This window comes from Schistocerca nitens, chromosome 3 (assembly GCF_023898315.1).
Source record: "Schistocerca nitens isolate TAMUIC-IGC-003100 chromosome 3, iqSchNite1.1, whole genome shotgun sequence".
Classification (NCBI taxonomy): Eukaryota; Metazoa; Arthropoda; class Insecta; order Orthoptera; family Acrididae; genus Schistocerca; species Schistocerca nitens.
In genome coordinates, this window is record NC_064616.1 from 879,544,902 (window position 1) to 879,570,067 (window position 25,166).

Genomic DNA, 25,166 nt, shown 5'->3' on the forward strand with positions numbered 1-25,166 from the left:
CTTTTGTATCGGTTGTGAATTAATATTTGCCACAATTAAGGTCCAACCCCTATATTTACCGTTCTGAATCCAAAAACTTCATCTCTACTATGATTAACATACCTTAACATTCTTTTACTAACATTTATTTTGTTAACATCACTATTCATTATTATTTAAAAGTGCCTCTCTTGGATTTACTTTTCGTCTCTTCTTCATACTTCCCTGATACATCCAATATTTCTGATTCACTTAATGTACAATCACATTGTGAACATTCGTAAAATTTAATTTCCTAAAAAATAAAACATCTTTTGTATAATGACAATAAGGAATCATTTGTTTTTCAGCTTCTCTGTTTTCTTCAATAGCTATTAACATATTAGCAACTAATCCTTGGATTCCTTGTTTAACTGAATCAATTGCATCAGTAACTAGTTGATCTTTTTTAAATTGTTCATATTCTGTTCTTGGTAGTTTATTCCATTTATAAAACTAATCATTTATTTGTTCTTTAACTTTTCTATTTTGTTTAGCTTTTTTAAAAATTTCTGAATCATGGTTTGAAAACATTTATTAAGCATAACAATACAATGAAAGTTTTTACTTCACATTCAATGTTTTCACATTCAACGTTTTTATCTTCAACATTTCCATTTAAAGTTTTTTTGTTCAACATTTTTCTGTTCAATGTTCTTATGTTCAACGTTTTTATGTTCAACATTTATGTTCAATACTTTTATGTTCAATGTTTATGCTCAACATTTTTGTGTTCAATGCTTATGTTTAACGTTTTTATGTTCAACATTTAAGGTTCAAAAAATTCACAAACTTTTCTGTTTATTTGTCATTACAAATTTTTCTTGTCATATCTATTGTTATGAAACCAAATTAATCTGAATTCAAACATGTACCAACAATTCTTTAATATCATCAAATTTTAAATCGCCACCAACAAATTTATTATAAAAAGATTTTAATTGTATCAATTGTCAGAAAATATTTTAAAAAATACAGTTGTCTCTAACTAATTGTTTTAGTATTTTGAATAAGTTTGAGCTGAGTAAAAACAGTCTATTCCATTATGTCTACCTCTAGTAAAATATTCTCTAATTATATCTTGATTTTCAAGAATGAATTTATCAAAAACTACAACTAAATTATCTTCACATTCATTTAACAAAATATTTTCATTATTATTTTCAATGAAAGTGGCAACCTTTTCACTAATTTTGTCTTCAATTTTTTAACATCTTTTTATAAGTTCCTGATATTTTGGTTGATCTAAACTTTTAGAACACACATTCAAATGATAAACTTTTTTCCGAATCTGCCATCCTGGAGCTAGAATCTAATTATGACTCATTTGTGTTGTTTTCCCTCACCACTTGGTCCTATTATTGAACACTGAAGAGAATTTGGTGAAAGTTTACCATGTATATTTTTAATTTTTCTGGAATTGTTATTTTTGGTTCCCAATTTGTCATTTTTAAATAATTTTTAATATAAATAAGTATATATTTCAATTAAGTGACAATTCATCTGTTCTGAAAAAAGATTAAGTATTCTAATAAAAGAAATATATAAAAATGCTTCACTAGTTGGTTTTTATTCACTTTTTTAAACTTCAAATATTATATCGAAAAATACTGAATTACATACTAATAAGAAACAATAGAAATTCCTTTTATTCAATATAGTTTGAAAAATTTTAAAAAATTATTCAATTGAAAAAACCTTATATATAGACATTATAAAAGATAAAATTGCATCAATAATTATGTATAACAAAAAGAACTTATGAATCACAACATATAATTTTAATTGAAAATTTTAATTCATAAATGAATAAAAAATCAGAAAACTTTGGTGTTTCAAAAATTGAAACATTTGGTCAAACGTTTTAATTTTTGAAAACCAAAATTTTGAAATTTACAGAACTATCAATTTCAAATATATAAATTTTTAATTTTAAAAAATTTGAAAATTTAAATTCTTTATATAAATAGAAGCAAAACAAAAGCAGCATTAACTACTTTGATAATACTCTAATAAATGAACATAACAGGTCTAGTAATGGCTATGCAGAAGTGTTCACTGAATTATCAGAGCTGAAAAAAATCTGTAATATTAATAACTAGATATGAACAAAAAGTTTTATTACTTTTAGATAAGAGATATAAAATTACTCTTCCAGATCGTTATACTAAAATCTTATTAGAAGATGATTAATTAGAAAATAATGTTGGATTAAAATTTATTTATCGAAGTAAAAGACAAAATGAAGATCATTCGATTGATGTTATTGAATTTGCATAAATTTTGGAATTTTTTGAAATTTAGATTTTTGAATGATAAATTTTAATTGAATAAATTTGTTTTTTAGTGAAATGAAAATTTCGTTGCTGGATATTTAAATTTTTACCTGGGTGAAACAGCGAAATTAAAATCTTGGTTTTAAAGCTGGGAGTTTTTAAAAAAATATACCTTTTGGTCAAGAATTGGTATACATGTACTACTTACATGGCGGAAGACACTATTGTTGCAGACATCTTTTGTGCTCACTGCGCACTCAGAACTGAAAATAGCGACATAATGAGATCGAAGATGTGCTGCCCAGCACATCTGTGCAAAGATTCATTGGATTTTCACTGTGTTTTCCATTTTGCACCCAATCAGATCTTAATTTCAAAATAGTCATCGTAGTTGATGCACACAAGAGTGGGTAAATATCATTGTATTCAAAAGAGGAAAGACCACGGCTGTTGTATGGGACGCCATACTTCATATGTATAACCAGCCATGTTTATCATTTACAAAACATATAGATGTGTTGGCAGTGTTTCCATTTTTTCGTCAACAGCACAGTGATTTCTAGAATAAACTTTGCAACATCTGATCCCAAGAATGGAGTTCTGTAAGAAACAGAAATCAATACTGAGATATTTTTTCTTGAATTTAATTTTGTTCTTCTCTTGTAAAAATGTAAAAGATATGAAAAACGGTTTGTGTAGACTACATCCTACTAGTTAAAACATTATTGTTGTATTTCTGTACTTCTATTATCACAAATTAAACGCAGAGCCTCAGTATTAATGGCACTTTAAACAAAAACTTTCTTACTGGTATTTAGAACCAATCAGTTCCACAGTATAGCAGCTTGGATCTTCTTTACAAACCATGTATTTCCTAATGTGTCTCATTTTTTGCAGTGATGAGGTAAGTACCATAATTCTCAGCTGCTGGAATACCTTTCCGATTTGTTAGACAAAAATAATTTATGTAAAAAAGAGCTGCATTTTTTATTCTCATGACAAATGTATAATTTGGCACTTAAAACGTTTGAGATTTCTACTCTTAATTTACTGACGATGAGAAGGAGAATGAAATGACAGTACAGATGGAGAAGATGACGGAATGTGCAATTAAATGGAATTAAGGTATCCATCTCAGACAACAAGCAGCAAACTGCGGGAAATAAATGTCCCATTGATAATGTGGATAAATATTTTATTACACAGCAATTATCGCCACATTATGATCAACATAATGAAACACCAACTTTGCAAAAACTTCACACCTTTTGTTGCGTGGAACTTTTCTTGAATGCCAGAAAATAAATTCCGAGAAAAATTGTTCTGTCAGTGGGATTTGGTTTTAAAAGGTGCCAGAATGAACAAGATATGTACGAACGAGATGAGATAGTTTAAGCAAAGGCAAACAGCATAAAAAGTTTGAAAAAAATCAAGTCGTGGAATAAGAGCAGCCAGTGGACTCATTCATATTACACTGTGAACAAATGCAGGCATGGTGATAGTGTCTGAGTAATATTGTCACATGAGATTGCCTGTCAACGTTCAATTGTTGTGCTAAGGAGGGTATTGACGAATAGTTGATCGTAGACTGTAACAGCGCTCCACTTTTAAGAATAATGAAGTGTACACTCCTTTCCCTATTTCAGGAAAGTAAACACAACACTGCTGCCTCGCTGCCAGAAGTTCAGTTCGCTTTTCAGGTTAAAATTTATGTCTTGTGTTAGGCATGAGACTTCAGAAACGTTAATCATGATGCCAAAAGTGTTCTATTAGACACTGTGTGTATTAAAATGCAGTGCTACACTGCTTAAATAATCCCTGTTGAACACTTGACTTAGGTGTGTTACTATACGTGTTTTAACGTTCTGCCTTGTCTTTTATGGTGTGCCGCTGAAGATGAGCATCAGGCCCGACACCAGCCTGGCATAACAAATTTTAAATCAATCCTACCTTCTACTCGATGTCAACTTTTTAGTCACCATGAAGTTCTTGAAGGAATACACAGTCGTCTGTGATGCTTCCACTGTGGATTCTTTCTGCTGGCTTACATTGGATCCTTAATGTGTGACACCAGTAGAATTTGAAATGGAAAAGTTTGGTGGTGTCCTAGCTGCCCATGATATAGCACAACAGACAAAAGATATAGTTCAAGGACATTTCATTCGCAGCTGTAATTCATGCTCTGATGCAGGTGTCCATCGCTTTTTGGACTTTTGCTATGATCTTTTTCTATCGCTATACTGTTTAAGTTGTTATTTTTATGAAAAACTAAATATTCGTTTCAGCCTTACCTGTACACACTTAGGAATAACTAAGGTCGTATAGAAAGTTAAGATGCTCAAACGGCAGATGTTCTGTCTGTTCGTTTAGACAACTGGAGTTTATTGTGTAACGACCATAAATAATTTCTCGTCTTACATTCGTCCAGACAACCATAAATGAAGCTTGTAGTCTAATTTAAAAGAGCAAAACTAGTTTGTGCCAACAGACACTAAATCATAGCACCATGCAGTTCTGTGATTAACGATCCCAATGTTTTACAGGAGGTCATAAGGGAAGATCTGCTGTGAACAGGTAGCGATGAAATGATTATATATCCAGAGTTGCAGATGTCCGTAACAAGAAGTTGTTTATACTAAATCTTTAATGTCGAGGCACAACTCCGATTATCCTTGTATTTCAGACAAATCTGCAGTTGCCACTGCAGAGATAGGACGTAGTTCGAACCTACAGTAGTTCCAAATATTAAACAGAGTAACGCACGGGGAGCGACAAGTTATCTACAAATTGCATAGAAACCAGACTGAAGATATAAAGAGTCAAAGGAAATTAATGTGAGGCTGTAATAAAACGAGGAGAGAAAAAGTGTTGTAATCTGACTCCCATGTTATTTAATCTGTACGTAGAGGGGACCAAGGAGGAATACTGGAAAGGGATTAAAATTGAGGGAAAAGAAACAAAAATTTTAAAATTTGCCTAGGATGGTATGGTTCTGTTGGAGATAACAAAAGACTTGGAAATCAGTTGAATGAAGTGCATAACGTCTTGAAAAGAATTTAGAAGATTGGCGTCAACAAGCATAAGTCAAGAGTAATGGAGTGTAGTGTGTTTAAATTAGGCGGTGCTAAGAGAGTGAAAATAGGGAATGAGACACTAAAAGTAGTAGAACAGGTTTGTTATTTGGACAGCAAAATAAATGACGATGGCCGGAGTAGATAAGGTATTAAGTTCAGACTGTCAATAGCGAGAAGAGCGTTTCTGACAAAGAGAAATTTCTTAATATCGAATATAAATTTAAGGTACCTGTTTGGAGTGTAGCCTTGTACAAAAGTGAAACGTGAACAGTAAGCAGTATAGACGAGAAGAGAGAGAAGCTTTTCAAATGTGGGGCTATATAAGAATGCTGAAGACTGGATGGGTAGCTCGAAATAATGACGAGGTACTGAATCGAATCGAGCAGAAAATAAACTTATGCAATAACTAGGCTGAAAGAAGAGATCGGATGATAGGACTCATCGTGAGGCATTAAGGTATCGCCAGTTTGCTAATGGGGGGAAATGTGGGGGGGAGGGGTAAAAATTGTAAAGGGAGACTTAGGTTCCAGTACATTAAGCAGGTTCAAATGGATGTAGATTGCAGTAGTTATGCAGAGATTAAAAGGGTTGCACAGGTTAGACTAACATGGAGAGCTAAACAACAGAAAACATTTCTTCAGATAAAACTTCCGGGCAGAGTCCGTGGTTGGTGTATAATAGGGTCCTCACACGATCAATGTATAGCATGTCGCAGGACTGACAGTATTTAAGGGTATGATAGGAATGACCAAACGAATCAAATATGTCTAGTGAACTTGGGCTCTGAAATGTACACCTTAAGAAGTTATGAGCAGCTCTTCATCTTCAAGACCGCTACATAAATCTCTTCTACTGCTAGAGCTTTACTTTCCATATTTTTCGAGGAGATAGTATGGGCCAAAACTAGAAAAAATTGTGTGGTAAACACGCGCTCTATACTGCATACATTATGAGCTATGAGCAGTTCTTCAGTATAAGAGATGTGTTTCACAGTAGGGAAGATGAACAAGGGCTCGTAGCTCTTAAAGTATGCATATTAGCGCCCATGTTTACCAGACATTTCTGCTTCGAGTGATCGTTCCTGTGACATCCATGAATATTGACTATTCCTTATGGGATACCCTGCATATTTCGCAATACTGGGTATTAAGCAATAATACGCTTCAGTATTGACCGTTCGCGCAATATACTGGATAAGATAGCAGAGCTTTAAAAATTGTACGGTTTAAGGGTGGTGTCGCGCAATACACGGCAGTACCTGCCGAGACAGAGAGAAGTTCAATTTCCTCCGAAACAATTTCCGCAAAGAGCCGAAAAAAGGAAATGACAAAGGATTAGAATCAGAAGTGTTGATTTTAATTGTACTGCAGTAGTTCTTAGTATTAAAAATTAAGGTCACCACATCTGCCCAGTGAGCCCATGTTTATTTTCTTGCAACAGTTGTTACACCACAGACATAAGATCACAGAAGATTTCAACTAGTAATCAGTAAATAATTGTTTTATACCATTTACAACAGATGTTGCACTAGGGAAATACATAGAAAACAGCACATGCACGCGATAAATTATACAGTTCATTTGTTAAATGTGTAATTAGTCTTTGCTATGGCTTAGGAATATACAGGGTGTTACAAATAGGTACGGACAAACTTTCAGGAAACATTCCTCACACACACATAAAGAAAAGATGTTATGTGGACATGTGTCCGGAAACGCTTAATTTCCATGTTAGAGCTCATTTTAGTTTCGTTCTTCCACCTACGCTCAATGGAGCACGTTATCATGATTTCATACGGGATACTCTACCTGTGCTGCTAGAACATGTGCCTTTACAAGTACGACACAACATGTGATTCATGCACGATGGAGCTCCTGCACATTTCAGTCGAAGTGTTCGTACGCTTCTCAACAACAGATTCGGTGACCGCTCTCCTGACGTCAACCCTCTTGACTTTCATTTATGGGGGCATTTGAAAGCACTTGTCTACGCAACCCCGGTACCCAATGTCGAGACTCTTCGTGCTCGTATTGGGGACGGCTGTGATATAATACGCCATTCTCCAGGGCTGCACCAGCGCATCAGGGATTGCATGCGACGGAGGGTGGATGCATGTATCCTCGCTAACGGAGGACATTTTGAACATTTCCTGTAACAAAGTGTTTGAAGTCACGCTGGTACGTTCTGTTGCTGTGTGTTTCCATTCCATGATTAATGTGATTTGAAGAGAAGTAATAAAATGAGCTCTAACATGGAAAGTAAGCGTTTCCGGACACATGTCCACATAACATATTTTCTTTCTTTGGGTGTGAGGAATGTTTCCTGAAAGTTTGGCGGTACCTTTTAGTAACACCCTGTATACTGTCACGAATAAACCCCTGCTCCACTGAAATGTTAATTAGAAGCTTCTCGGACTTGCTTCATCTGTTCTGCGTAATGTCTACTTAGTTACGCGAGGCAAGCAACTCAATCACAATACACGTGTGTTTCACATCGTCGCCCGCCGACGTGTTCGCCATCAAGGCTGAGTTCTAACTGACGCTTCCCGAAAATAAACATTGTGCAATATTACTGTGCCGTTCGCAGCCTCGGATAATATTAGTCAGTATACTGCGCGTGTGAGGGTCGCTTCAAACTATTTACTAAAATTTGGCCCCCGTCTGCGAGAGACATCTTCAGAGATACAATTGGCCGCTACCACACTAAATAAGCTAAGGAGCCAAAGAAATTGGTACACTTGTCTAATATCGTGTAGGGCCCCCGCGAGCATGCAGAAATGCAGCAACACGACATGGCATGGACTCTACTAACGTCTGAAATAGTGTTGGAGGGAATTGAGAGCACGAATCCTGCAGGGCTGTCCATAAATCCGTAAGAGTACGAGGGGGAGGAGATCCCTTCTGAACAACACGTTGCAAGGCATCCCAGATATGCTCAATAATGTTCATGTATGGTGAGTTTGGTGGCCAGCGGAAATTTTTAAAATCAGAAGAGACTTCTTGGAGCCACTCTGTAGCAATTCTGGTCGTGTGGGGTGTCGCATTGTCCTGCAGAAATTGCCCTAGTCCGTCGGAATACACAATGCACATGAATGGTTGCAGGTGATCAGACAGGATACTTACATACGTGTCACCTGTCAGAGTCGTATCTAGAGATATCAGGGGTCCCGTATCACTTCAGCTGCACACGGCCCACACCATTACAGAGCCTCCCATCAGCTCGAACAGTTCCCTGCTAAATTCTAGGGGGATTAGCCGAGCGGTCTAAGGCGCTGCAGTCATGGACAGTGCGGCTGATCCCCGCGGAGGTTCGAGTCCTCCCTCCGACATGGATGCGTGTGTTTGTCCTTAGGATAATTTACGTTAAGTAGTGTGTAAGCTTAGGGACTGATGACCTTAGCAGTTAAGTCCCATAAAAATGAAATTTTCACTCTACAGCGGAGTGTGCGCTGATATGAAACTTCCTGGCAGATTAGAACGGTGTGCCGGACCGAGACTCGAACTCGGGACCTTTGCCTTTCGCGGGCAAGTGCTCTACCAACTGAGCTACCCAAGCACGACTCACGCCCCGTCCTCACAGCTTTACTTCTGCCAGTACCTCTTCTCCTACCTTCCAAACTTTACAGAAGCTCTCCTGCGAACCTTCCAGAACTAGCACTCCTGAAAGAAAGGAAATCTGCCAGGAAGTTTCATATTAGCGCACACTCCGCTGCAGAGTGAAAATCTCATTCTAGAAACATCCCCCAGGCTGTGGCTAAGCCATGTCTCCGCAATATAGGAGTGCTAGTTCTGCAAGGTTCGCAGGAGAGCTTCTGTAAAGTTTGGAAGGTAGGAGACGAGGTACTGCAGAAGTAAAGCAGTGAGGACGGGGCGTGAGTCGTGCTTGGGTAGTTCAGTTGGTCTCTGAGATCCCGTAAAGCCGGCACGGTAGCTCAGCGTGTTCGGTCAGAGAGCTGGTTGGCCCCTGTAATAAAAAAACCGAGTGAAAGGATCAACAACGAACTTGAACGGATGTCATGCGACGTCTGCAACGACCAAACACAACGATCAACAACGGGGAAAAAAAAGGTTGGTAGAGCACTTGCGTGCGAAAGGCAAAGGTCCCGAGTTCGAGTCTCGGCCTGGCACACAGTTTTAATCTGCCAGGAAGTTTCAAGTCCCATAAGATTTCACACACATTTGAACATTTTTTTTAAATTCTAGGGTCCAAGGATTCATGAGGTTGTCTCCATACCCGTACACGTCCATCCGCTCGATACAATTTGAAGCGAGACTCGTCCGATCAGGCAAGAAGTTTCCAGTCATCAACAGTCCAATGTCGGAAGGGTTGCGCTTCTGTCACGTTGAACGATTCTCTTCAGTCGTCGTTGGTCCTGTTCTTGCAGGATCTTTTCCCGGCGGCGAGGATGGCGGATCCCTGATATACACGGTACACTCGTGAAGTAGTCGTACGGGAAAATCCCCACTTCATCGCCACCTCAGAGACGCTGTGTCCCATCGCTCGTGCGCCGACTAGAACACCACGTTCAAACTCACTTAAATCTTGGTAACCTGCCGTGGTAGCAGCTGTAACCGATAAAACAACTGCGCCAGACACTTGTTGTGATATACGAGGTGTGGCTAGAAAAAAACCGGACTAGTACTGGTGAAACAATAAAACGAATGCAATAAGGCTGAAAGTCGCGTGGCCTGTCACGTGACTCTCGCTCCGCCTACTGCTCGAGTTTCATCTGCCTCCTGCACTCAGTCTGCCCGTGGCGTCTGTTTTAAGTAGTTGACGTTTTGTCTGTGCGTCGGAAAATGTTGAGTGTACAGAAAGAACAGCGTGTTAACATCAAATTTTGTTTCAAACTAGGAAAATCTGCAAGTGAAACGTTTGTAATGTTACAACAAGTGTACGGCGATGATTGTTTATCGCGAACACAAGTGTTTGAGTGGTTTAAACGATTTAAACATGGCCGCGAAGACACCAGTGATGACACTCGCACTGGCAGACCATTGTCAGCAAAAACTGATGCAAACATTGAAAAAATCGGTAAACTTGTTCGACAAGATCGCCGTTTAACAATCAGAGCAGTGTCTGAGTTAACAGGAGTTGACAAGGAAAGTGTTAGGCAGATTCTTCATGAAAGTTTCAACATGAACAAAGTGTGTTCAAAAAAGGTTCCAAAGTGTCTCACAATTGAACAGAAGGAACGCCGAAGAATGATTTGTTCTGACATCCTGGAAAACATTGAAAGTGATCCCACCTTGTTACAAAATGTTATTACTTGCGATGAATCGTGGTTTTTTACTTACGATCCCGAAACTAAACGCCAATCGATGCATTGGAAAACTCCTGGTTCTCCACGACAAAAAAAAGCACGAATGTCAAAATCGAAATTCAAGGCAATGATGATTGTTTTTTTTGACATCAAAGGGATTGTGCACATTGATTGGGTACCAGAGGGACAAACAGTGAATCAGCATTACTACATTAGCGTCCTGGCTACCCTACGTGAGCGAGTACGGAGAAAACGGAACGATTTGTGGAGAAAAAAGTCATGGATCCTTCACCAAGACAATGCCCCAGCTCACAGTGCGTCGTCAGTGAAGACGTTTTTGACAAAACACAACATTCCCATCTTAGATCATCCACCCTACTCACCTGATTTGGCCCCCTGTGACTTTTTTCTTTTCCCTAAAGTCAAGTCAGCTTTGAAAGGAACTAGATTTGAGACTGTTGAAGCAGTAAAAGAAAAAGCGACGGAAGTAATGTATGGACTTACCGAAAATGATCTGCAGCATTGCTACGAACAGTGGAAAATTCGTATGGAGCGGTGTAGAGACCGAGGAGGAGAGTACATTGAAGGAGATAACATGAAATTGTAAATAATTGTAAATAAATGTTTTTTCCAGCATCAGTCCGGTTTTTTTCTAGCCGCACCTCGTATAGGCATTGCCAATCGCAGCGCCGTATTTTGCCTGTTTACATATCTCTGTATCTGAATACTCGTGCCTATACCAGTTTGTTTGGCGCTTCGGTGTATAGCAGAGAGAGGAGGTAGGCGGCTGTGCAGCTGGTTTGCCCGGGCCGCGGCTGCGCCGTGTGGATGCGGGTGTCCGGGGGCCGCGAGTGTAGGCCAGGCACGCGGCCTGGGGTCAGTGGGCCACAGGCTGGTCCCGGGGGCCAGCTCTGCCCCCTCCTTTCTCCAGCTCCGGAAGGACACCACGTAAGAGATCGCCGCACTGTAAGCAGCTCTGTCTCGCAAGAGAACGTTCTCCCTCTCGTGCGGCAAACGGAGCACAGAAAACAATGGCACGAAGACCTGCACATAACTGACGACTGCTGCGCTACCTCACTGTTAATACTCGACGGAAATAAACGCCACGTATTAAGCTTAAATGGTAGTAGATGTCAATTACCGTTCGATTATTACACTATAGCCAATAAATTACTGTGAACAGTAATACAGGGAACGGATTAGCGAGGTTCTTCGCTAATCCGTTCCCTACGAGATCGGCAGCAAGGTTGGAACGCAAAAAAGGTCGGAAAATCAGAGGAACACTTTCATAAACGCGTAACATCACAATACAGTACAGTAAAATTTTGATTTTCACCTCAAAATACGGTCTGAAATATTATTCCGTAATAAAACAGCAAATAAACGAAAAGAAATCGTCGATACACAAAAAAATATTAGACGAAAGTGCAATGTACGGTAGTGCCAGTACTGTTTAATACGTCTGTATCACACGGTAAGATGATGGTTCTGTGAGCTGACATCAAAAATGGCTCTGAGCACTGTGGGACTTAACATCTGAGGTCATCAGTCCCCTAGAACTTAGAAATACTTAAACCTAACTAACCTAAGGACATCACACACATCCATGCCCGAGGCAGGATTCGAATCTGCGACCGCAGCGGTCGCGCGGTTCCAGACTGTAGCTCCTAGAACCGCTCGGCCACTCCGGCCGGCAGCTGACATCCGTATGTACCTTATTATAGTACTGCACTGACACACAGCTGGTTCATTTTGAGCAGGAAGAGTTCTTATAGGGAAAAAGCATTTTGTAGTTTAAGCCAGATTCATGGATATTATACACTTGATCAAAAATCAGCTTAAACTCTTTAGCTAAGTTTTCAAAATTTCGGAACAAATTCATTGGCAACTGTTTCGTCAGCAGACAGCTTCTCGCTGGAAATGGTTACATTTTAGAATCTCGTGCAGCTTTTTCCACCGCTGTAGCCAACTTTCACTCGCTGTAAACATTTCATTTTCATTGTCTCCGTCTAATATTTGATAGAAAAAACAGTGCCTTTTCTTTTATGACTGATCCAGACTACAGAGTTCCTTTTCGTCTCTCCTGTTCAACTCACACCCACAAAGCATTACCTGGAATTTCACTTTTAAGCTTCTTCAAATGGCTCTGAGCACTATGGGACTTAACATCTGAGGTCACTACTCCTCTATTACTTAGAACTGCTTAAACCTAACTAACCTAAGGACGTCACACACATCCATGACCGAGGCAGGATTCGAACCTGCGACCGTAGCGGTCGCGCGGTTCCAGACTGAAGCGCCTAGAACCGCTCGGCCACTCCGGCCGGCTTCTTCAAAGTCCTGTGTTTTCCGTTCATTTCTCATCATCAATTATCATTGTATGACTTCCAAGAGTTCTCCTATCTCTTCTTCAGTCTTTAACATTATTAAGACAACCATACCTCACTTGCAATGTTTTAAAGAGACTCACCTTTGTCTTACCTTTCATGCACTTTCAATTTCTTCGCTAAGGCAGCGTTGAACGTTTACGTTTAGTTCATGCAATAATTTAGTTTTGCACTCTTTAATATGTAAGAAGAACACTGTCAGTAATTTATAATTCAAATGTGAGCTCAATAACACTTATTGCTCGAGTTAGAAACAAATTATTTCGTACTAAAACTCATCGAACTCCCGCTTCTATCATCGTCAGCTACTTACTGAGCCATATCGCAGACGCTGAGTCGTCGACAATTGCAAACAAATATCGGAAGTGGCATGGTCGGACTGCGCGAGGACTCGGACCATCCGATGTCGGATTAGCGAGGTTCTACCGTATCTGTAAAACACCTAAGGGAACGCCCATTAATTGCGTGAAGTGGGGGAACCGCCCTCCCTCGCACGTGGGACCTATCCTATATTTTTTAAATAATTAAATTTGATATGTTCATGTTTTTACTTCATACCACTAAAAATACCTATAAGATTGCTCAAAATTAATTTTGTAAAACAAAAGTGTATGTTATAAGAATGGATATTCTCTGAATGTTCTCTGCCATTTGGCACTTTCAACACAATGAATTAAACTCGTTATAGTCCACCTTAATCGTAGTTATTTCCGCATCCAATTTCACAGAAAAAATATAATACGTAGATTTGGAAAGTGTATTGAACAGTGTTTTTAACATGTTATTAAAAACAGTTTATCTTAAATACGGCACCCTGAGAAGTATTCGGACAGACAGACAGACAGACAGACAAAAAAAAATGTCCGCGAAAATGGTCTTTGTTATGATGGGTCCCTAAAGCATTTACCTTTTATTGATACATTATATACATTAAATGTGATTGAACGTTATCTTCTTTGTACACGAGAGACAACGTTCTTTGTGCTTTCCGTTGAATTGAATGATTACGAATCTTTTCAATCTCTCGATTTACGAGTATATGATCACTAAGAGAATTCTGGACTGTGAACTTCAGCTTATCTTCCTTCCACAGACGATTAAGTTCTCGGCATGCCGCTTAACATACGCACTTAACATGGTATGACCGCATAAAACTAGATGTATATCACGTACTCTTATGATAAAAAATAACTGAATATTGCGTGCATAAACAGATGAGCCCTACTTTGAAACTAATGTTATACTTAGCACCTCACAACATGGGTTCATGTCCACCTTTTCTCCACCCAAAGCAGTTCAGAGCTTGGTACCAAAAATATAAAATCGTTTTGAAGATAAAGAGATATTCTGTGTAACACTATTGGACCTAAGGAAAGCATTTAATATGGTCCCCAAAAATATTCTTCTCTGATAATTCGACCACTGTGGAGTGCAGTATCTCTTTGACAATACGAAACAGTCAGTGAAGATAAATAATAAATGTCAGATTATCTACCGGCTACGAAATGCGTACCTCACGAATCTGTTCATGGACCTTTCCTATTCATTATTTATATAAATGATTGATTCACAGATGTGCCTCGTGGGCAGATGACACAACACTGATCACATGTGATACCAACCTTGAAATCGCGTAACACAGTGTGGAGGTATATGTAGTACAGAAAAATGACAGAAAAACTGAAGACATCATATCCTGTCCGAATTCTTCCACTCCTGACAGTAAAACAGTCGAAGTCTTAGGATTTCACATGGTTCAAAAAGTGGTTCAAATGGCTCTGAGCTCTATGGGACTTCACTTCTGACGTCATCAGTCCCCTAGAACTTAGAACTACTTAAACCTAACTAACCTAAGGACATCACACACATCCATGCCCGCGGCAGGATTCGAACCTGCGACCGTAGCGGTCGCGCGGCTCCAGACTGAAGCGCCTAGAACCGCTCGGCCACTCCGGCCGGCATTTCACATGGATCAAAAACTCAGCTAGGATACCCACACAGGGGAATTATACGACAGACCAGCAGATATCATCCGTCTGCTCCACAAGCTGAGGAGCAGTGTCAGTAAACAGCTCCTATTATACGCATATTTCACATTAGCCCACTATCATCTGAGTTATGGATTTCTACTGAGGGCTGTTCGAATAGCAAAAGAAAGCTATCAGGTACAGTTCAGGACCTAGCCAACATGAATAATATAGGGTTTATTTCAATCATCTTAATGTAATCGTAATGACAGTTCCTAGCCTGTACATCTATAACTGCCTTGTCTTTATTAAAGGAAACCTAAATATGACCTAAGGAGGTCGATCGATTCTTGAGTATTTCTCCTCATTCTGGGACTGTTGCCAGGCTGGCTTATTAGAAGAAACGCAATATCCAACAAAGAGCCACTCGTTTCGTCGCCGGGTCGCGTAGTAAGCACCAGAACTTTACGGAAGTGTTCAACGAACTCCAGTGGCAGACTCTACGAAAGAGGCGTTGCGCATCTAGAAGTGGTTTACAGTTAAAATTCCGAGAGCGTACGCTCCAATAACAAAATGGTAATATATTACTTTGTCCCGCATACATATCGCAAAATGACCACAGTAAGATAAACAGAGAAATTAGAGCTCATACAGAGGTTTACCGACAGTCGCTGTTTCCACACAGTATTCGCGAGTGGAAAAAGGAAAGTGGGCAATAAGAGAGGAACTGTAAGTATTCTATGCAGAGACTTATGACCACAGCAGTTGAGTCCCATAGTGCTCAGAGCCATTCTATGCAGAGTATCGACGTAGATGGATATCTGAGCCTAGAAACTTTTTAGGTCGGTTGTGAGACAGTCGAACGTAGCAAATAAACAAGGGGCGTTTAATAAGTAATGCAACACTTTTTTTCTGAAAGCAGGTTGGTGTTATTCAGGATTCCACTACACCATATTATTCCCCACTCGTTTGGCTACAAAACTCTATTTTTCAACATAATCTCCGTTCAGTGCGACGGGCTTACTCCACTTTACTGGGAAGGCCTGTATCCACATGGCACCACTCTACTTGTCAATGTCGAAGCCAACGTCTTGCCGCATCAGTAACCTCCACATCGCCCACGTACTGCTTCCAGCGGGGTGCGTCCTTCATTGGGCCAAGTAAATGGAAGTCGGGAGGTGCGAGATCCTGGCTGTAGGATGGATGAGGAAGAACAGTCCAATAAAGTTTTGTGGACGAATGTGTCAGCGCTACCAACAGAGACGTCCAGTTGAGCAGCTAGGTGGTTGATTGTAATCCGTCGATCATCTCGAATAAGAGTCAGCACGTTCCAACAATCCAGGAGTCACGGCTATGTGAGGCTGGGCGGCACGTGGGAGATCCGACAGGTTTGCACGACCTTGCGATGATGACAGACGCCGCGCTCAACGACTCACCGTGCTTTTGTTCACTTCCAGGTCTCCGTAGATATTCTGCCAGTGCCTATGAATATCTGCGATGCTCTGGTTTTGAGCCAAAATAAGCTCAACGCCAGCTCTCTGCTTGGAAAGCACCTCTGTTAGAGACGTCATTTTGAAGGCTACTTATAGCGCCGCCACCTATCAGAACTTCATGAAACTGTAGGAGCTGAAGCGGGGATATTCCTCTATGTCCCACAATGAATTCTGCATTTTTTCAACTGAAATTAGCCGAGGAAAAAGTGTTACATTACTTATCGAACGCCGCTCGTGTTACACTCGTATGAAAGTCTAGCTATCAGGCTGGATGGACTTGGTTACACGAATTTTTCATGGAAGGCGTGTCTTAGCAACTTTGCAAAAGATAATCCGTAGGGCGTCCGCCCCCGGCAGCTGAGTGGTCAGCGCGACAGAATGTTAATCCTAAGGGCCCGGGTTCGATTCTCGGCTGGGTCGGGTGCTGTGTTGTCCTAACATCATCCTTTCATCCCCATCGACGCGCCAGACGCCGAAGTGGCGTTAAATCGAAAGACTTGCACCCGGCGAACGGTCTACCCGACGGGAGGCCCTAGTCACAAGACGTTTATTTATTTATCCGTAGGCTAGGCACATGGTTGACTTCGGTTTATTTGGATTCTGAGAAACTGTACCGCATCGCTAAACGAGACTGCAAATAGAACGCTTGTGAAATTCCATTCTCGAGTATTTGGGATCCACACCAGGCAGGATTAAACGGGTACATCGTTATTCATGGGTATCTCCAGGCTTACAGAAGACGACTGCACGGAAACTATAAGGCAAACAGAAAATACACATATCAGTGGATAGCGCATCTCTCCAAGTTTTTAACGCAAGTTACAGGTGATGAACATGGGCGCCGTTTGTGACACGACAAACGTCCATACTTCACTGAAGTCGCAGACACGAGCAGGCTGGGAAGGCGCTACATAGCACGCTTTGGAAATCAGTTCATTAGGATGCCTATCTGCAGGCGCGAGTTAGAATTTTTTTGGAGATTAGTGGTAAGTTCCTATGGGACCAATCTGCGGACGTCATCGGTCCCTATGCTTACACACTACTTAATCTAACTTAAACTAATTTACGCTAAGGACAACACACACAATCATACCCGAGGGAGACTCGAACCTTCGACGGGTGCACCCGCGCGAAACCGTGACAAGGTGCCTGAGACCGCGCGGCTACCCCGCGCGGCCGCGAGTTAGAATGATGGTACAGTACACAGCAGATGATTTGTTTACATGTTATCATGTACTGTCACGCCTAGTTCCTAGTGCAGCTACGCCACGACGCGTATTACGAATCGAGAGAGACGCTCTATCCATTTTCTGTATGTTTCTATATTTTCTATCTATTTTCTATATGTCTTGTGGTTTTCACGTAGTCGTCTTCCGAAATCCCGGACTTACGAGTAACCCTGTACATCGAAGCAATTCAGAGGTGATGCTAGACGTGTTGATGCGAAACCTTAGAGGAAAGAAGACGGTCTTTTCGCGAAACGGTTTTCAGCAAGTTTAGACAGCTAGTAGCATTACTGACAGAGGGCAGAACGATTCTGCTCCCTCCAACCATCTTCTCTCGTTAGGGAAAAACGAGAGAAAGTAATGATCACACAAGGGCGTGAGTGAAACCGTCTATAAGTTCGACCAAACACACATACTCACCATGCTTTCTTGATGACTTTTTTTGCATTCTGTGACTATCGTTCATGTAATAGCATCACAGTCTATAATTGCTCGCCGGCAGGAATGGCCGACCGGTTCTAGGCTCTTCAGTCTGGAACCGCGCGACCACTACGGTCGCAGGTTCGAGTCCTACCTCGGGCATGGATGTGTGTGATGTCCTTAGGTTAGTTAGGTTTACGTAGTTCTAGGGGACTGACGACCTCTGATGTTAAGTCCCATAGTGCTCAGAGCCATTTTTTTTAATTGCTCTCTCATAAACGACGCCCTGGAAGAGACCATTTCTGTGTCTAGCCAGGATGTCTAAAATACGCTGCATGACGAAAAAAAATGAAGCATCCAGAAGAAATGGTCGGATGTCAATGTAACTTCGTAAACGTATACACCATTGGCGAGAGGCAGAACGGTCGACGGGACGTTAAACCCTAATATTCTTTCCTTCCTCTCTCTGCCCTCGCTGGCCTAGATGCATGCACGGATTCGGTTGGGAAGATCGTCATAAAGCCGTTGTTCGTCTCCTCAGGCATGCTGGCCACTGGAGTGCATAAATGTTGCTCGTACTTAATGTTTACCTGGCCGACATCGAGGTCATTACTCTATCCTACTTTACAGAGCAGACAAGACCCCGAACCCTAAGTTCTGTGAAGAGTTAAGGACGTCCAACCATTTAGCGCCTAGTGGTAGTTCCACTGCCCTTCTACCTCTTTCCGTAGGTGCTCAAGACAGGAGCTCGTGAACATTCGACCAGCTTCGCCGTTTTCGAGATATTCGTTCACAGGATCCGCGTATAATGACCTGCCCTTTGTCAGTTGCTTTTCTCAACGAATTTCCCCTTTTGCAGCCCATATGTTCGCTAGGGTGGTCCCACGTCCGATCTGCTCCGCTTACATACTTATGTTACCGCGTTACGTGCCCGCAACGCCGTCAGGCGGCATCCAACGTCGCCTTGGGCAGTGATCATAATGTTTTGGCTCATCAGTCTATATCTTACGGACAGCCGGCCGCGGTGGCCAAGCGGTTCTAGGTGCATCAGTCCGGAACCGCGCGACTGCTACGGTCGCATGTTCGAATCCTGCCTCTGGCATGGATGTGTGTGATGTCCTTAGGTTAGTTAGGTTTAAGTAGTTCTAAGTTCTAGGCGACTGATGACCTCAGATGTTAAGTCTCATAGTGCTCAGAGCCATTTGAACCGTTTTCTTACGGACACAAGAATTATCTCCCATTGCTCCATAGACATTTCACTGAAAGTGTCTCCAGCAGAGTTTACTATTTACTAAATACATCTGAAGTGTGGTGCTGCAGCTTTACTCAAACTGTAAATTCTTTTACTCATCAGTGCATCTTCGTGGACTGTGTGATGGAATGTCTAGTACAGATAGGTGCGGTAACTTTTATTTAAGACGGCTTCAAGATTACTTAATGCTCTGCTAAGTAACTGTTTGCCAGTAACTTCAAACAAGTTGTATATTACAAAAGAGCTGTAGAATTGCACGAAATTACACCTCTTTTCTGCTAAGTCTGTTGGAGCTCTCACTCGGCAGGTTCCATAAAAGTCTACAACATACAAAAAGTACCACCACGCTCAGTATGGAAAACGGTAGCACATCAGCTAAATAAGTAGATAGTGATTTTAATTTGCGCTCGGTCGTTAAAATGGCTGGCCAGGCAGCGGCGCGTGGCACTGCGTTCGCTTTATTGGCCTCGTTGGCCTGTAAATATTGTCACGATCGATCCGAGCTACCTAATTACTCACCCATCACACTGCAGTTACGCGCAGCAGTATTTTCTGTACTATCCACACGAGAACACCGCTTAAAACGACTTCATAGCCGTTTTACCTTCATTTAACAACCTTTCTTTACCGATAAGTTCCTTCAACAATATTTTTTCATTGTAAGAACTGAAATACAACTGGAGCTGTTTCCTAAACAGGACGGAAACTTTTTGCAAAATGACGCAACCGAGTATCTGTTTCCTGTTTTAAATTGAGAACGCTTCCACGTATGAAATGAAACCATAGAGTACTGCGTCTAAGCTAATATTGAGCGATATTATAAAACCAGCCATGTCATTAGTTCGAAACGGAATGTTACAATCGAATCTCATGAGAGTTCTTGAGTGTAGTATGCCCATGCCAGCTGGATAGCTATGTCGTGTGGATGGCTTTGATGCTTCCTTGTGCAATGTGTTTGTGTTGTTAACGGGAAACAAACCGGCGCTTTCCGTTTACACCGAGCGTCGCGTGAAAGACGTGATGAGCAGTGTTTGTTTGGACTGACTCCAGCTACATATTCCAAAAACCAAATTGCAAACATCTCCCGAAACACCAGAGAAAATTTGTCTGGCGATTCTTACGAGCGACTCTCTGTATAGTTCGACCAATTTGTTAGGTCTTCCTTTTTGTAAAAAAGTTATTTCCAGTCATGTGGGGCCCGTTCCTCCTTCCGGAGAGGGCTGGTAATTTTGTGGGGGCTGTTTATAAAAGGAAATTTATAGAACTTCCATAAACCCGTGTCTACACCATCACTTCCAGGAGCTTCTAGCTTTTTCATTTCCTTGTGCTTACTTTAATTTCTAGTAAACTGAGTTCTTCAGAACTGGGTCAGCGATAAAATATTCAGTATTTTCTTCATGAGAGCTATTTACTGTTGGAGCATTCGGTAGTTTCTTTACGTATTGTTTCCATATGTTAGAAGTTTCACTTTCTTATTTTACCAATGTGGCATATGGTCTTTTACGAACGGTCCTAACTTTTTTATAGCGGTGGTACAAAACTGTTCAATTCCATACCAGTTACTACATTATGGAAATAATATTTTCAAAAACACCTGTGATTGATCATTTTACGATCGTCGAAGACTAACGAACCGAGTCCAGACGAGAAATAACAGCTCTAAATAATCACACTGCATTCACCTAATTTTACTGTCATCTCAGCACGGAAGTAAATGACATGCTAGACATTCGCGTATTCCATATACGCCAGTTTGCTGTTCTCTATGTATCGCGACTCATCACTCCATAAAACCACTTTCCACTGCTCCAGAAATCAGTTATACAGACTGTATGCCTATTTTAGGAAGGAGTGAGTAGAGGATAATGAAACAGGTAAATAATGCTAATAAACATAGACACGGAAATCAAAGGTTTCCCCAGTACGATGTATGCATAACTGCTGTCATGCCGATATTACCGCACTGTTAATATCCAACACTACGTTTATTTCGAAACACCGCAAATGAGGCGTTAATTGGAAACTGAGAAACTGCCCTCTTTTGATTTTATCATCATCATAACGGATACCTAAGTATAGGTAAATAGCGTTTCGACGACAAATGTATCGGTCGTGGCTTGCCTATATCATGGCCTTCCACAACCCACGACTTCAACCCGTTGGAGTTTTTTTGTATTTGGATATTTAAAAATTTTGGCTCATTCAGTCCATGTTGGTAACATCGATTAATTCCAGCAACGCATTGTGGATGGCTTTCAGTGCACTCGGAACACGCCTAGCATTTTTGAAAATGCAGGGGCATCGATGAGGACACATGTTGAAGCTTGGCTTCACATGAACAGGGGTTATGTGGAACACTTGTTTAATATGCTTGCCTTCAAGTATATATCTGCAGTTTGTATCCTCGGGGACTCAGTTACAAAGTGTTCATGTAATCTGTCGTAATTTATCGTGTCGGGGAAACCAGTGGTTTCCGGGCCTATGTTAATTAGGATTATTTGCTTCCTTCATTGTCCTCTACTCCTCTCCCCCCCCCCTTTCGTTTGTACTCGTAATAAGCGCCCTTACAGTTGTATGCGACATCTTGCATTCGTTCTGGTGATCCGTGACCTCTGGACAGCTGCGCGGCCATGAGAACGGAAATGTACCGCCTCTTAAGGAGTCTGTCTGTTCCTGACCTCTCTGGTTGAGCGGCAATGAATATTCTCCACGGTTCATAGCAGGCACCGGTTGGTTATAATTAAAGCACAGCTGTTCACGGAGGTCCAGTGTGGACTGTAATTATCGTACGTCAGAGAGACTTGATAGATATTCTAACGCGTTAATGCGGAACCGATTTACACTGAAGAAAGTTAGTTCCAGTTTCGGTTACCAGGTGCAAATCTGACGCTATACAGTATGTAGTCGACGTCTCCGGCGCTCATATTGAAACAATTGTGCAAGCGGCGGTTATTAATAAAATCAATATTATGTCTTTCTCACTTTTTTTTGCCCATCTCCTGTTAGTAATCCACTACATATGGAAATATTTACATACGCGTTTCTTCTATACACAGCGCTAGATTTGCACCTGGTGGCCAAAATTGGAACCAATTTTTTTCCAGCGTTCTTCGGTTCCGCGTTAACGCATTAGAATATCTACCAAGTTGCTCGGCCGTACGATAGTTACAGCCCACACTACACCTCTCTAACCAGCTGCAAATTAACTATAACAATTCAGTACTGTTGGCGACTGGACTGCACAGTAGCCTTACAATTTGGTGATCGCCTACCGTTAATTTATTAGGCCCACTAAGGCTTCGACAGAATTTAGCGTTTCCCAGGCTGTTTCACAATAACTTCGTTGACTAAAAATCTGGCCGCGTGCAACCCTGTGAAATTTTTCTGACACAGTAACCCAGAGTGGACGCCTATAATTACGCCGTATTTGATCTTACACATTTGTCACCTTGGATTTATTGACAAGCTACAAGACAATGATGTTAATACATTGCGACTACTTCTGTTTAATTCCGAATGCATAGCCGGGCATCACATAGTGAGATGTCCAGAGCCTATTGAGCTCAAATTCTATGACACCTTACCAAACAGTCTTTTCCCAAAACTAGCACAAACACAAATTATAACAGTGGTTCAATTCAGTTGCTTGTAGAGCTCTGTGATGCTTTCCTTAAAATTAAATGCTCTATATCTAAAAGGATTCGTTCTTTATGAGAACACAACTTAATAATTATTTAAACAACCGGTTACAATTTTCTATGTTGTTTCATGTTTTATGGGATAAAGTATAGCACTTTCATTGAAAAGAAGAACTAATTTTCGTCCTTACTTTTTTGGTCATAAACATACCTCTGGAATAACAGAGTATTCATCATAAAGTTCTGAGTAAATACCTTATTACACAATATATAGAAGAATTCCTTTCGTTTGTAAGCTATTTACTTACCAAACGAGGTTTTCAACATTTATCTTCATACATGTGGTACATTATTTGTTTGCTACACCGTAAATTTCATAAAAATTTATATTTTTGAGAAAGCGTCGTGTTAACAAAATGCCTGACTATTCATATATGCTTTGTTGTGTGCGCATTTGTAGAGAGGGTGGATGAAGTGGAGAATTTTTCCAAAGGAGTGTACAAAATTGCTGGACAACAACTTGCTAGATCACCGTCTACTTCCTGACGAATCTCATACGTGTTCCTGCACGTCTTCGTGGAAAAGTAAACTCATATGATAAGTCGCTTAGCTGTGTCGAAAAGTGACTCTATATGTAGACTGTGGCATTAGGCAATTATTTTGTAAGGACTTACTTTACAACGTAGGTCTAGTTCTCTTTTGTTCATGGGGCGGCAGCGAACCACCACTCTCACGCATTCTGCCATAGCCGACACCATGAATCGCCTGTGACAACAGAATAAGTCCATATTAGAACACAAAATATAACATCGTATTTCCATAGTTCCACTCTATGCAACAAGATATTAAATAACTCTTTCGCCAGTTTTGACAACAACTATTATGAAATAATCTCTCCGAGACAAAAATTGTATTTTCAGTAACATTGTTTATGACTTGTTAAGAATTACATTGTAAAATAGCTAAGCAAGAGTATTCACAGTCTGAAGTAATTTAGTGGCGATTGTTATTTTCAGCGAATATTATCGTTAAATGTATTTAATAATAGAGAGCTACTACATTTTTTTCCTTGGATATAGCAGCAAATGTTCTAAAGTCTCCGACTTTCGTCATTCTGTATACTGGGAATTTTACGACTCCTCGCCTATGAAGTGGGTAATTTATGAATTCAGATGTTTGAAACACATGATCACCATGAAAAGAGTAGCATTTATTTACCGACATTTTCTAAAGTTGATAAACGTCGCTTAATACTTTTTAACTTATTTAACGAAAGGATTCTTACGTACGTCCTTCTTGTATCACAAAATAGCAGTTCTTGTTATCGCTAACCAGTTGTCAAAGACAGACCGGCGAAAAACTGTTAAGTGAGCTGAACGAGCTATTGCGTAGTTGAGTGGCCGCCTGCTGACCTCTGGTGCTGCTGCACTAACCTTCCACACTGGAACGCGCATGTCCAGTCGCCAATCAATCAATGTCCAGTTACGAAACTTGACTATCACGAGTCTAGAGCTGCTACAAGATGTCAGACTTAAGTCACGCAACCGGTTGCTCTTGCTAATAAATTCATCTGTTGCCATAACAAAACCCCTCTAAAGACCATTTTACGTCCTTTTAATATATGGGACGTTCACATTAATAAAGGTCACAATTTTATTATGATTAAAATTTGTTTTTGTGTTGATTAAGGTGATAGAGATTTCAAGAGTTATATTTAATGTGCTATTTTATTGCGGTTATGGGAGCTTCTAATGGTGTGTGAACAATTGTCGTTATATTGGTTCAAATGGGACTTAACATCTGTGGTCATCAGTCCCCTAGAACTTAGAACTACTTAAACCTAACTAACCTAAGGACATCACACACATCCATGCCCGAGGCAGGATTCGAACCTGCGACCGTAGTAGTCGCGCGGTTCCGGACTGAGCGCCTGAACCGCTAGACCACCGCGGCCGGCGTCGTTATATTATAATGTTGAACGTTGCATAAGTATTTTTAGGGAAGAATAGGAAATGTCTGTAGTCTGACATTTCACGAACGGGTTTAAATTTAACAAACATACAGTAAACAGTCTGGAGAAAAGCTTAAAATGGCGATGAAGAATTACATCCAATTTTCGAAGGAAGAATATTTTACGTGGTAGAGAATTAGC

The 25,166-nt window shown here is 40.6% G+C and overlaps 1 protein-coding gene across 4 annotated transcripts in view; it reads right to left on the reverse strand.

The window, feature by feature from the left end:
* Window positions 1–25,166, reverse strand: part of LOC126249798 (osmotic avoidance abnormal protein 3) — a 387,840-nt gene that overhangs the window by 314,107 nt on the left and 48,567 nt on the right. For 3 of the 4 annotated variants that reach the window (XM_049951488.1, XM_049951490.1, XM_049951486.1), the window contains exon 2: window positions 23,689–23,779. In XM_049951488.1, coding sequence (XP_049807445.1) covers window positions 23,689–23,772 — 84 coding nt within the window. In that variant the 5' untranslated portion in view covers window positions 23,773–23,779. Of the gene's footprint in view, window positions 1–23,688; window positions 23,780–24,303; window positions 24,434–25,166 lie in introns of those variants that run through there. The other variant, XM_049951487.1, reaches the window with a different exon arrangement.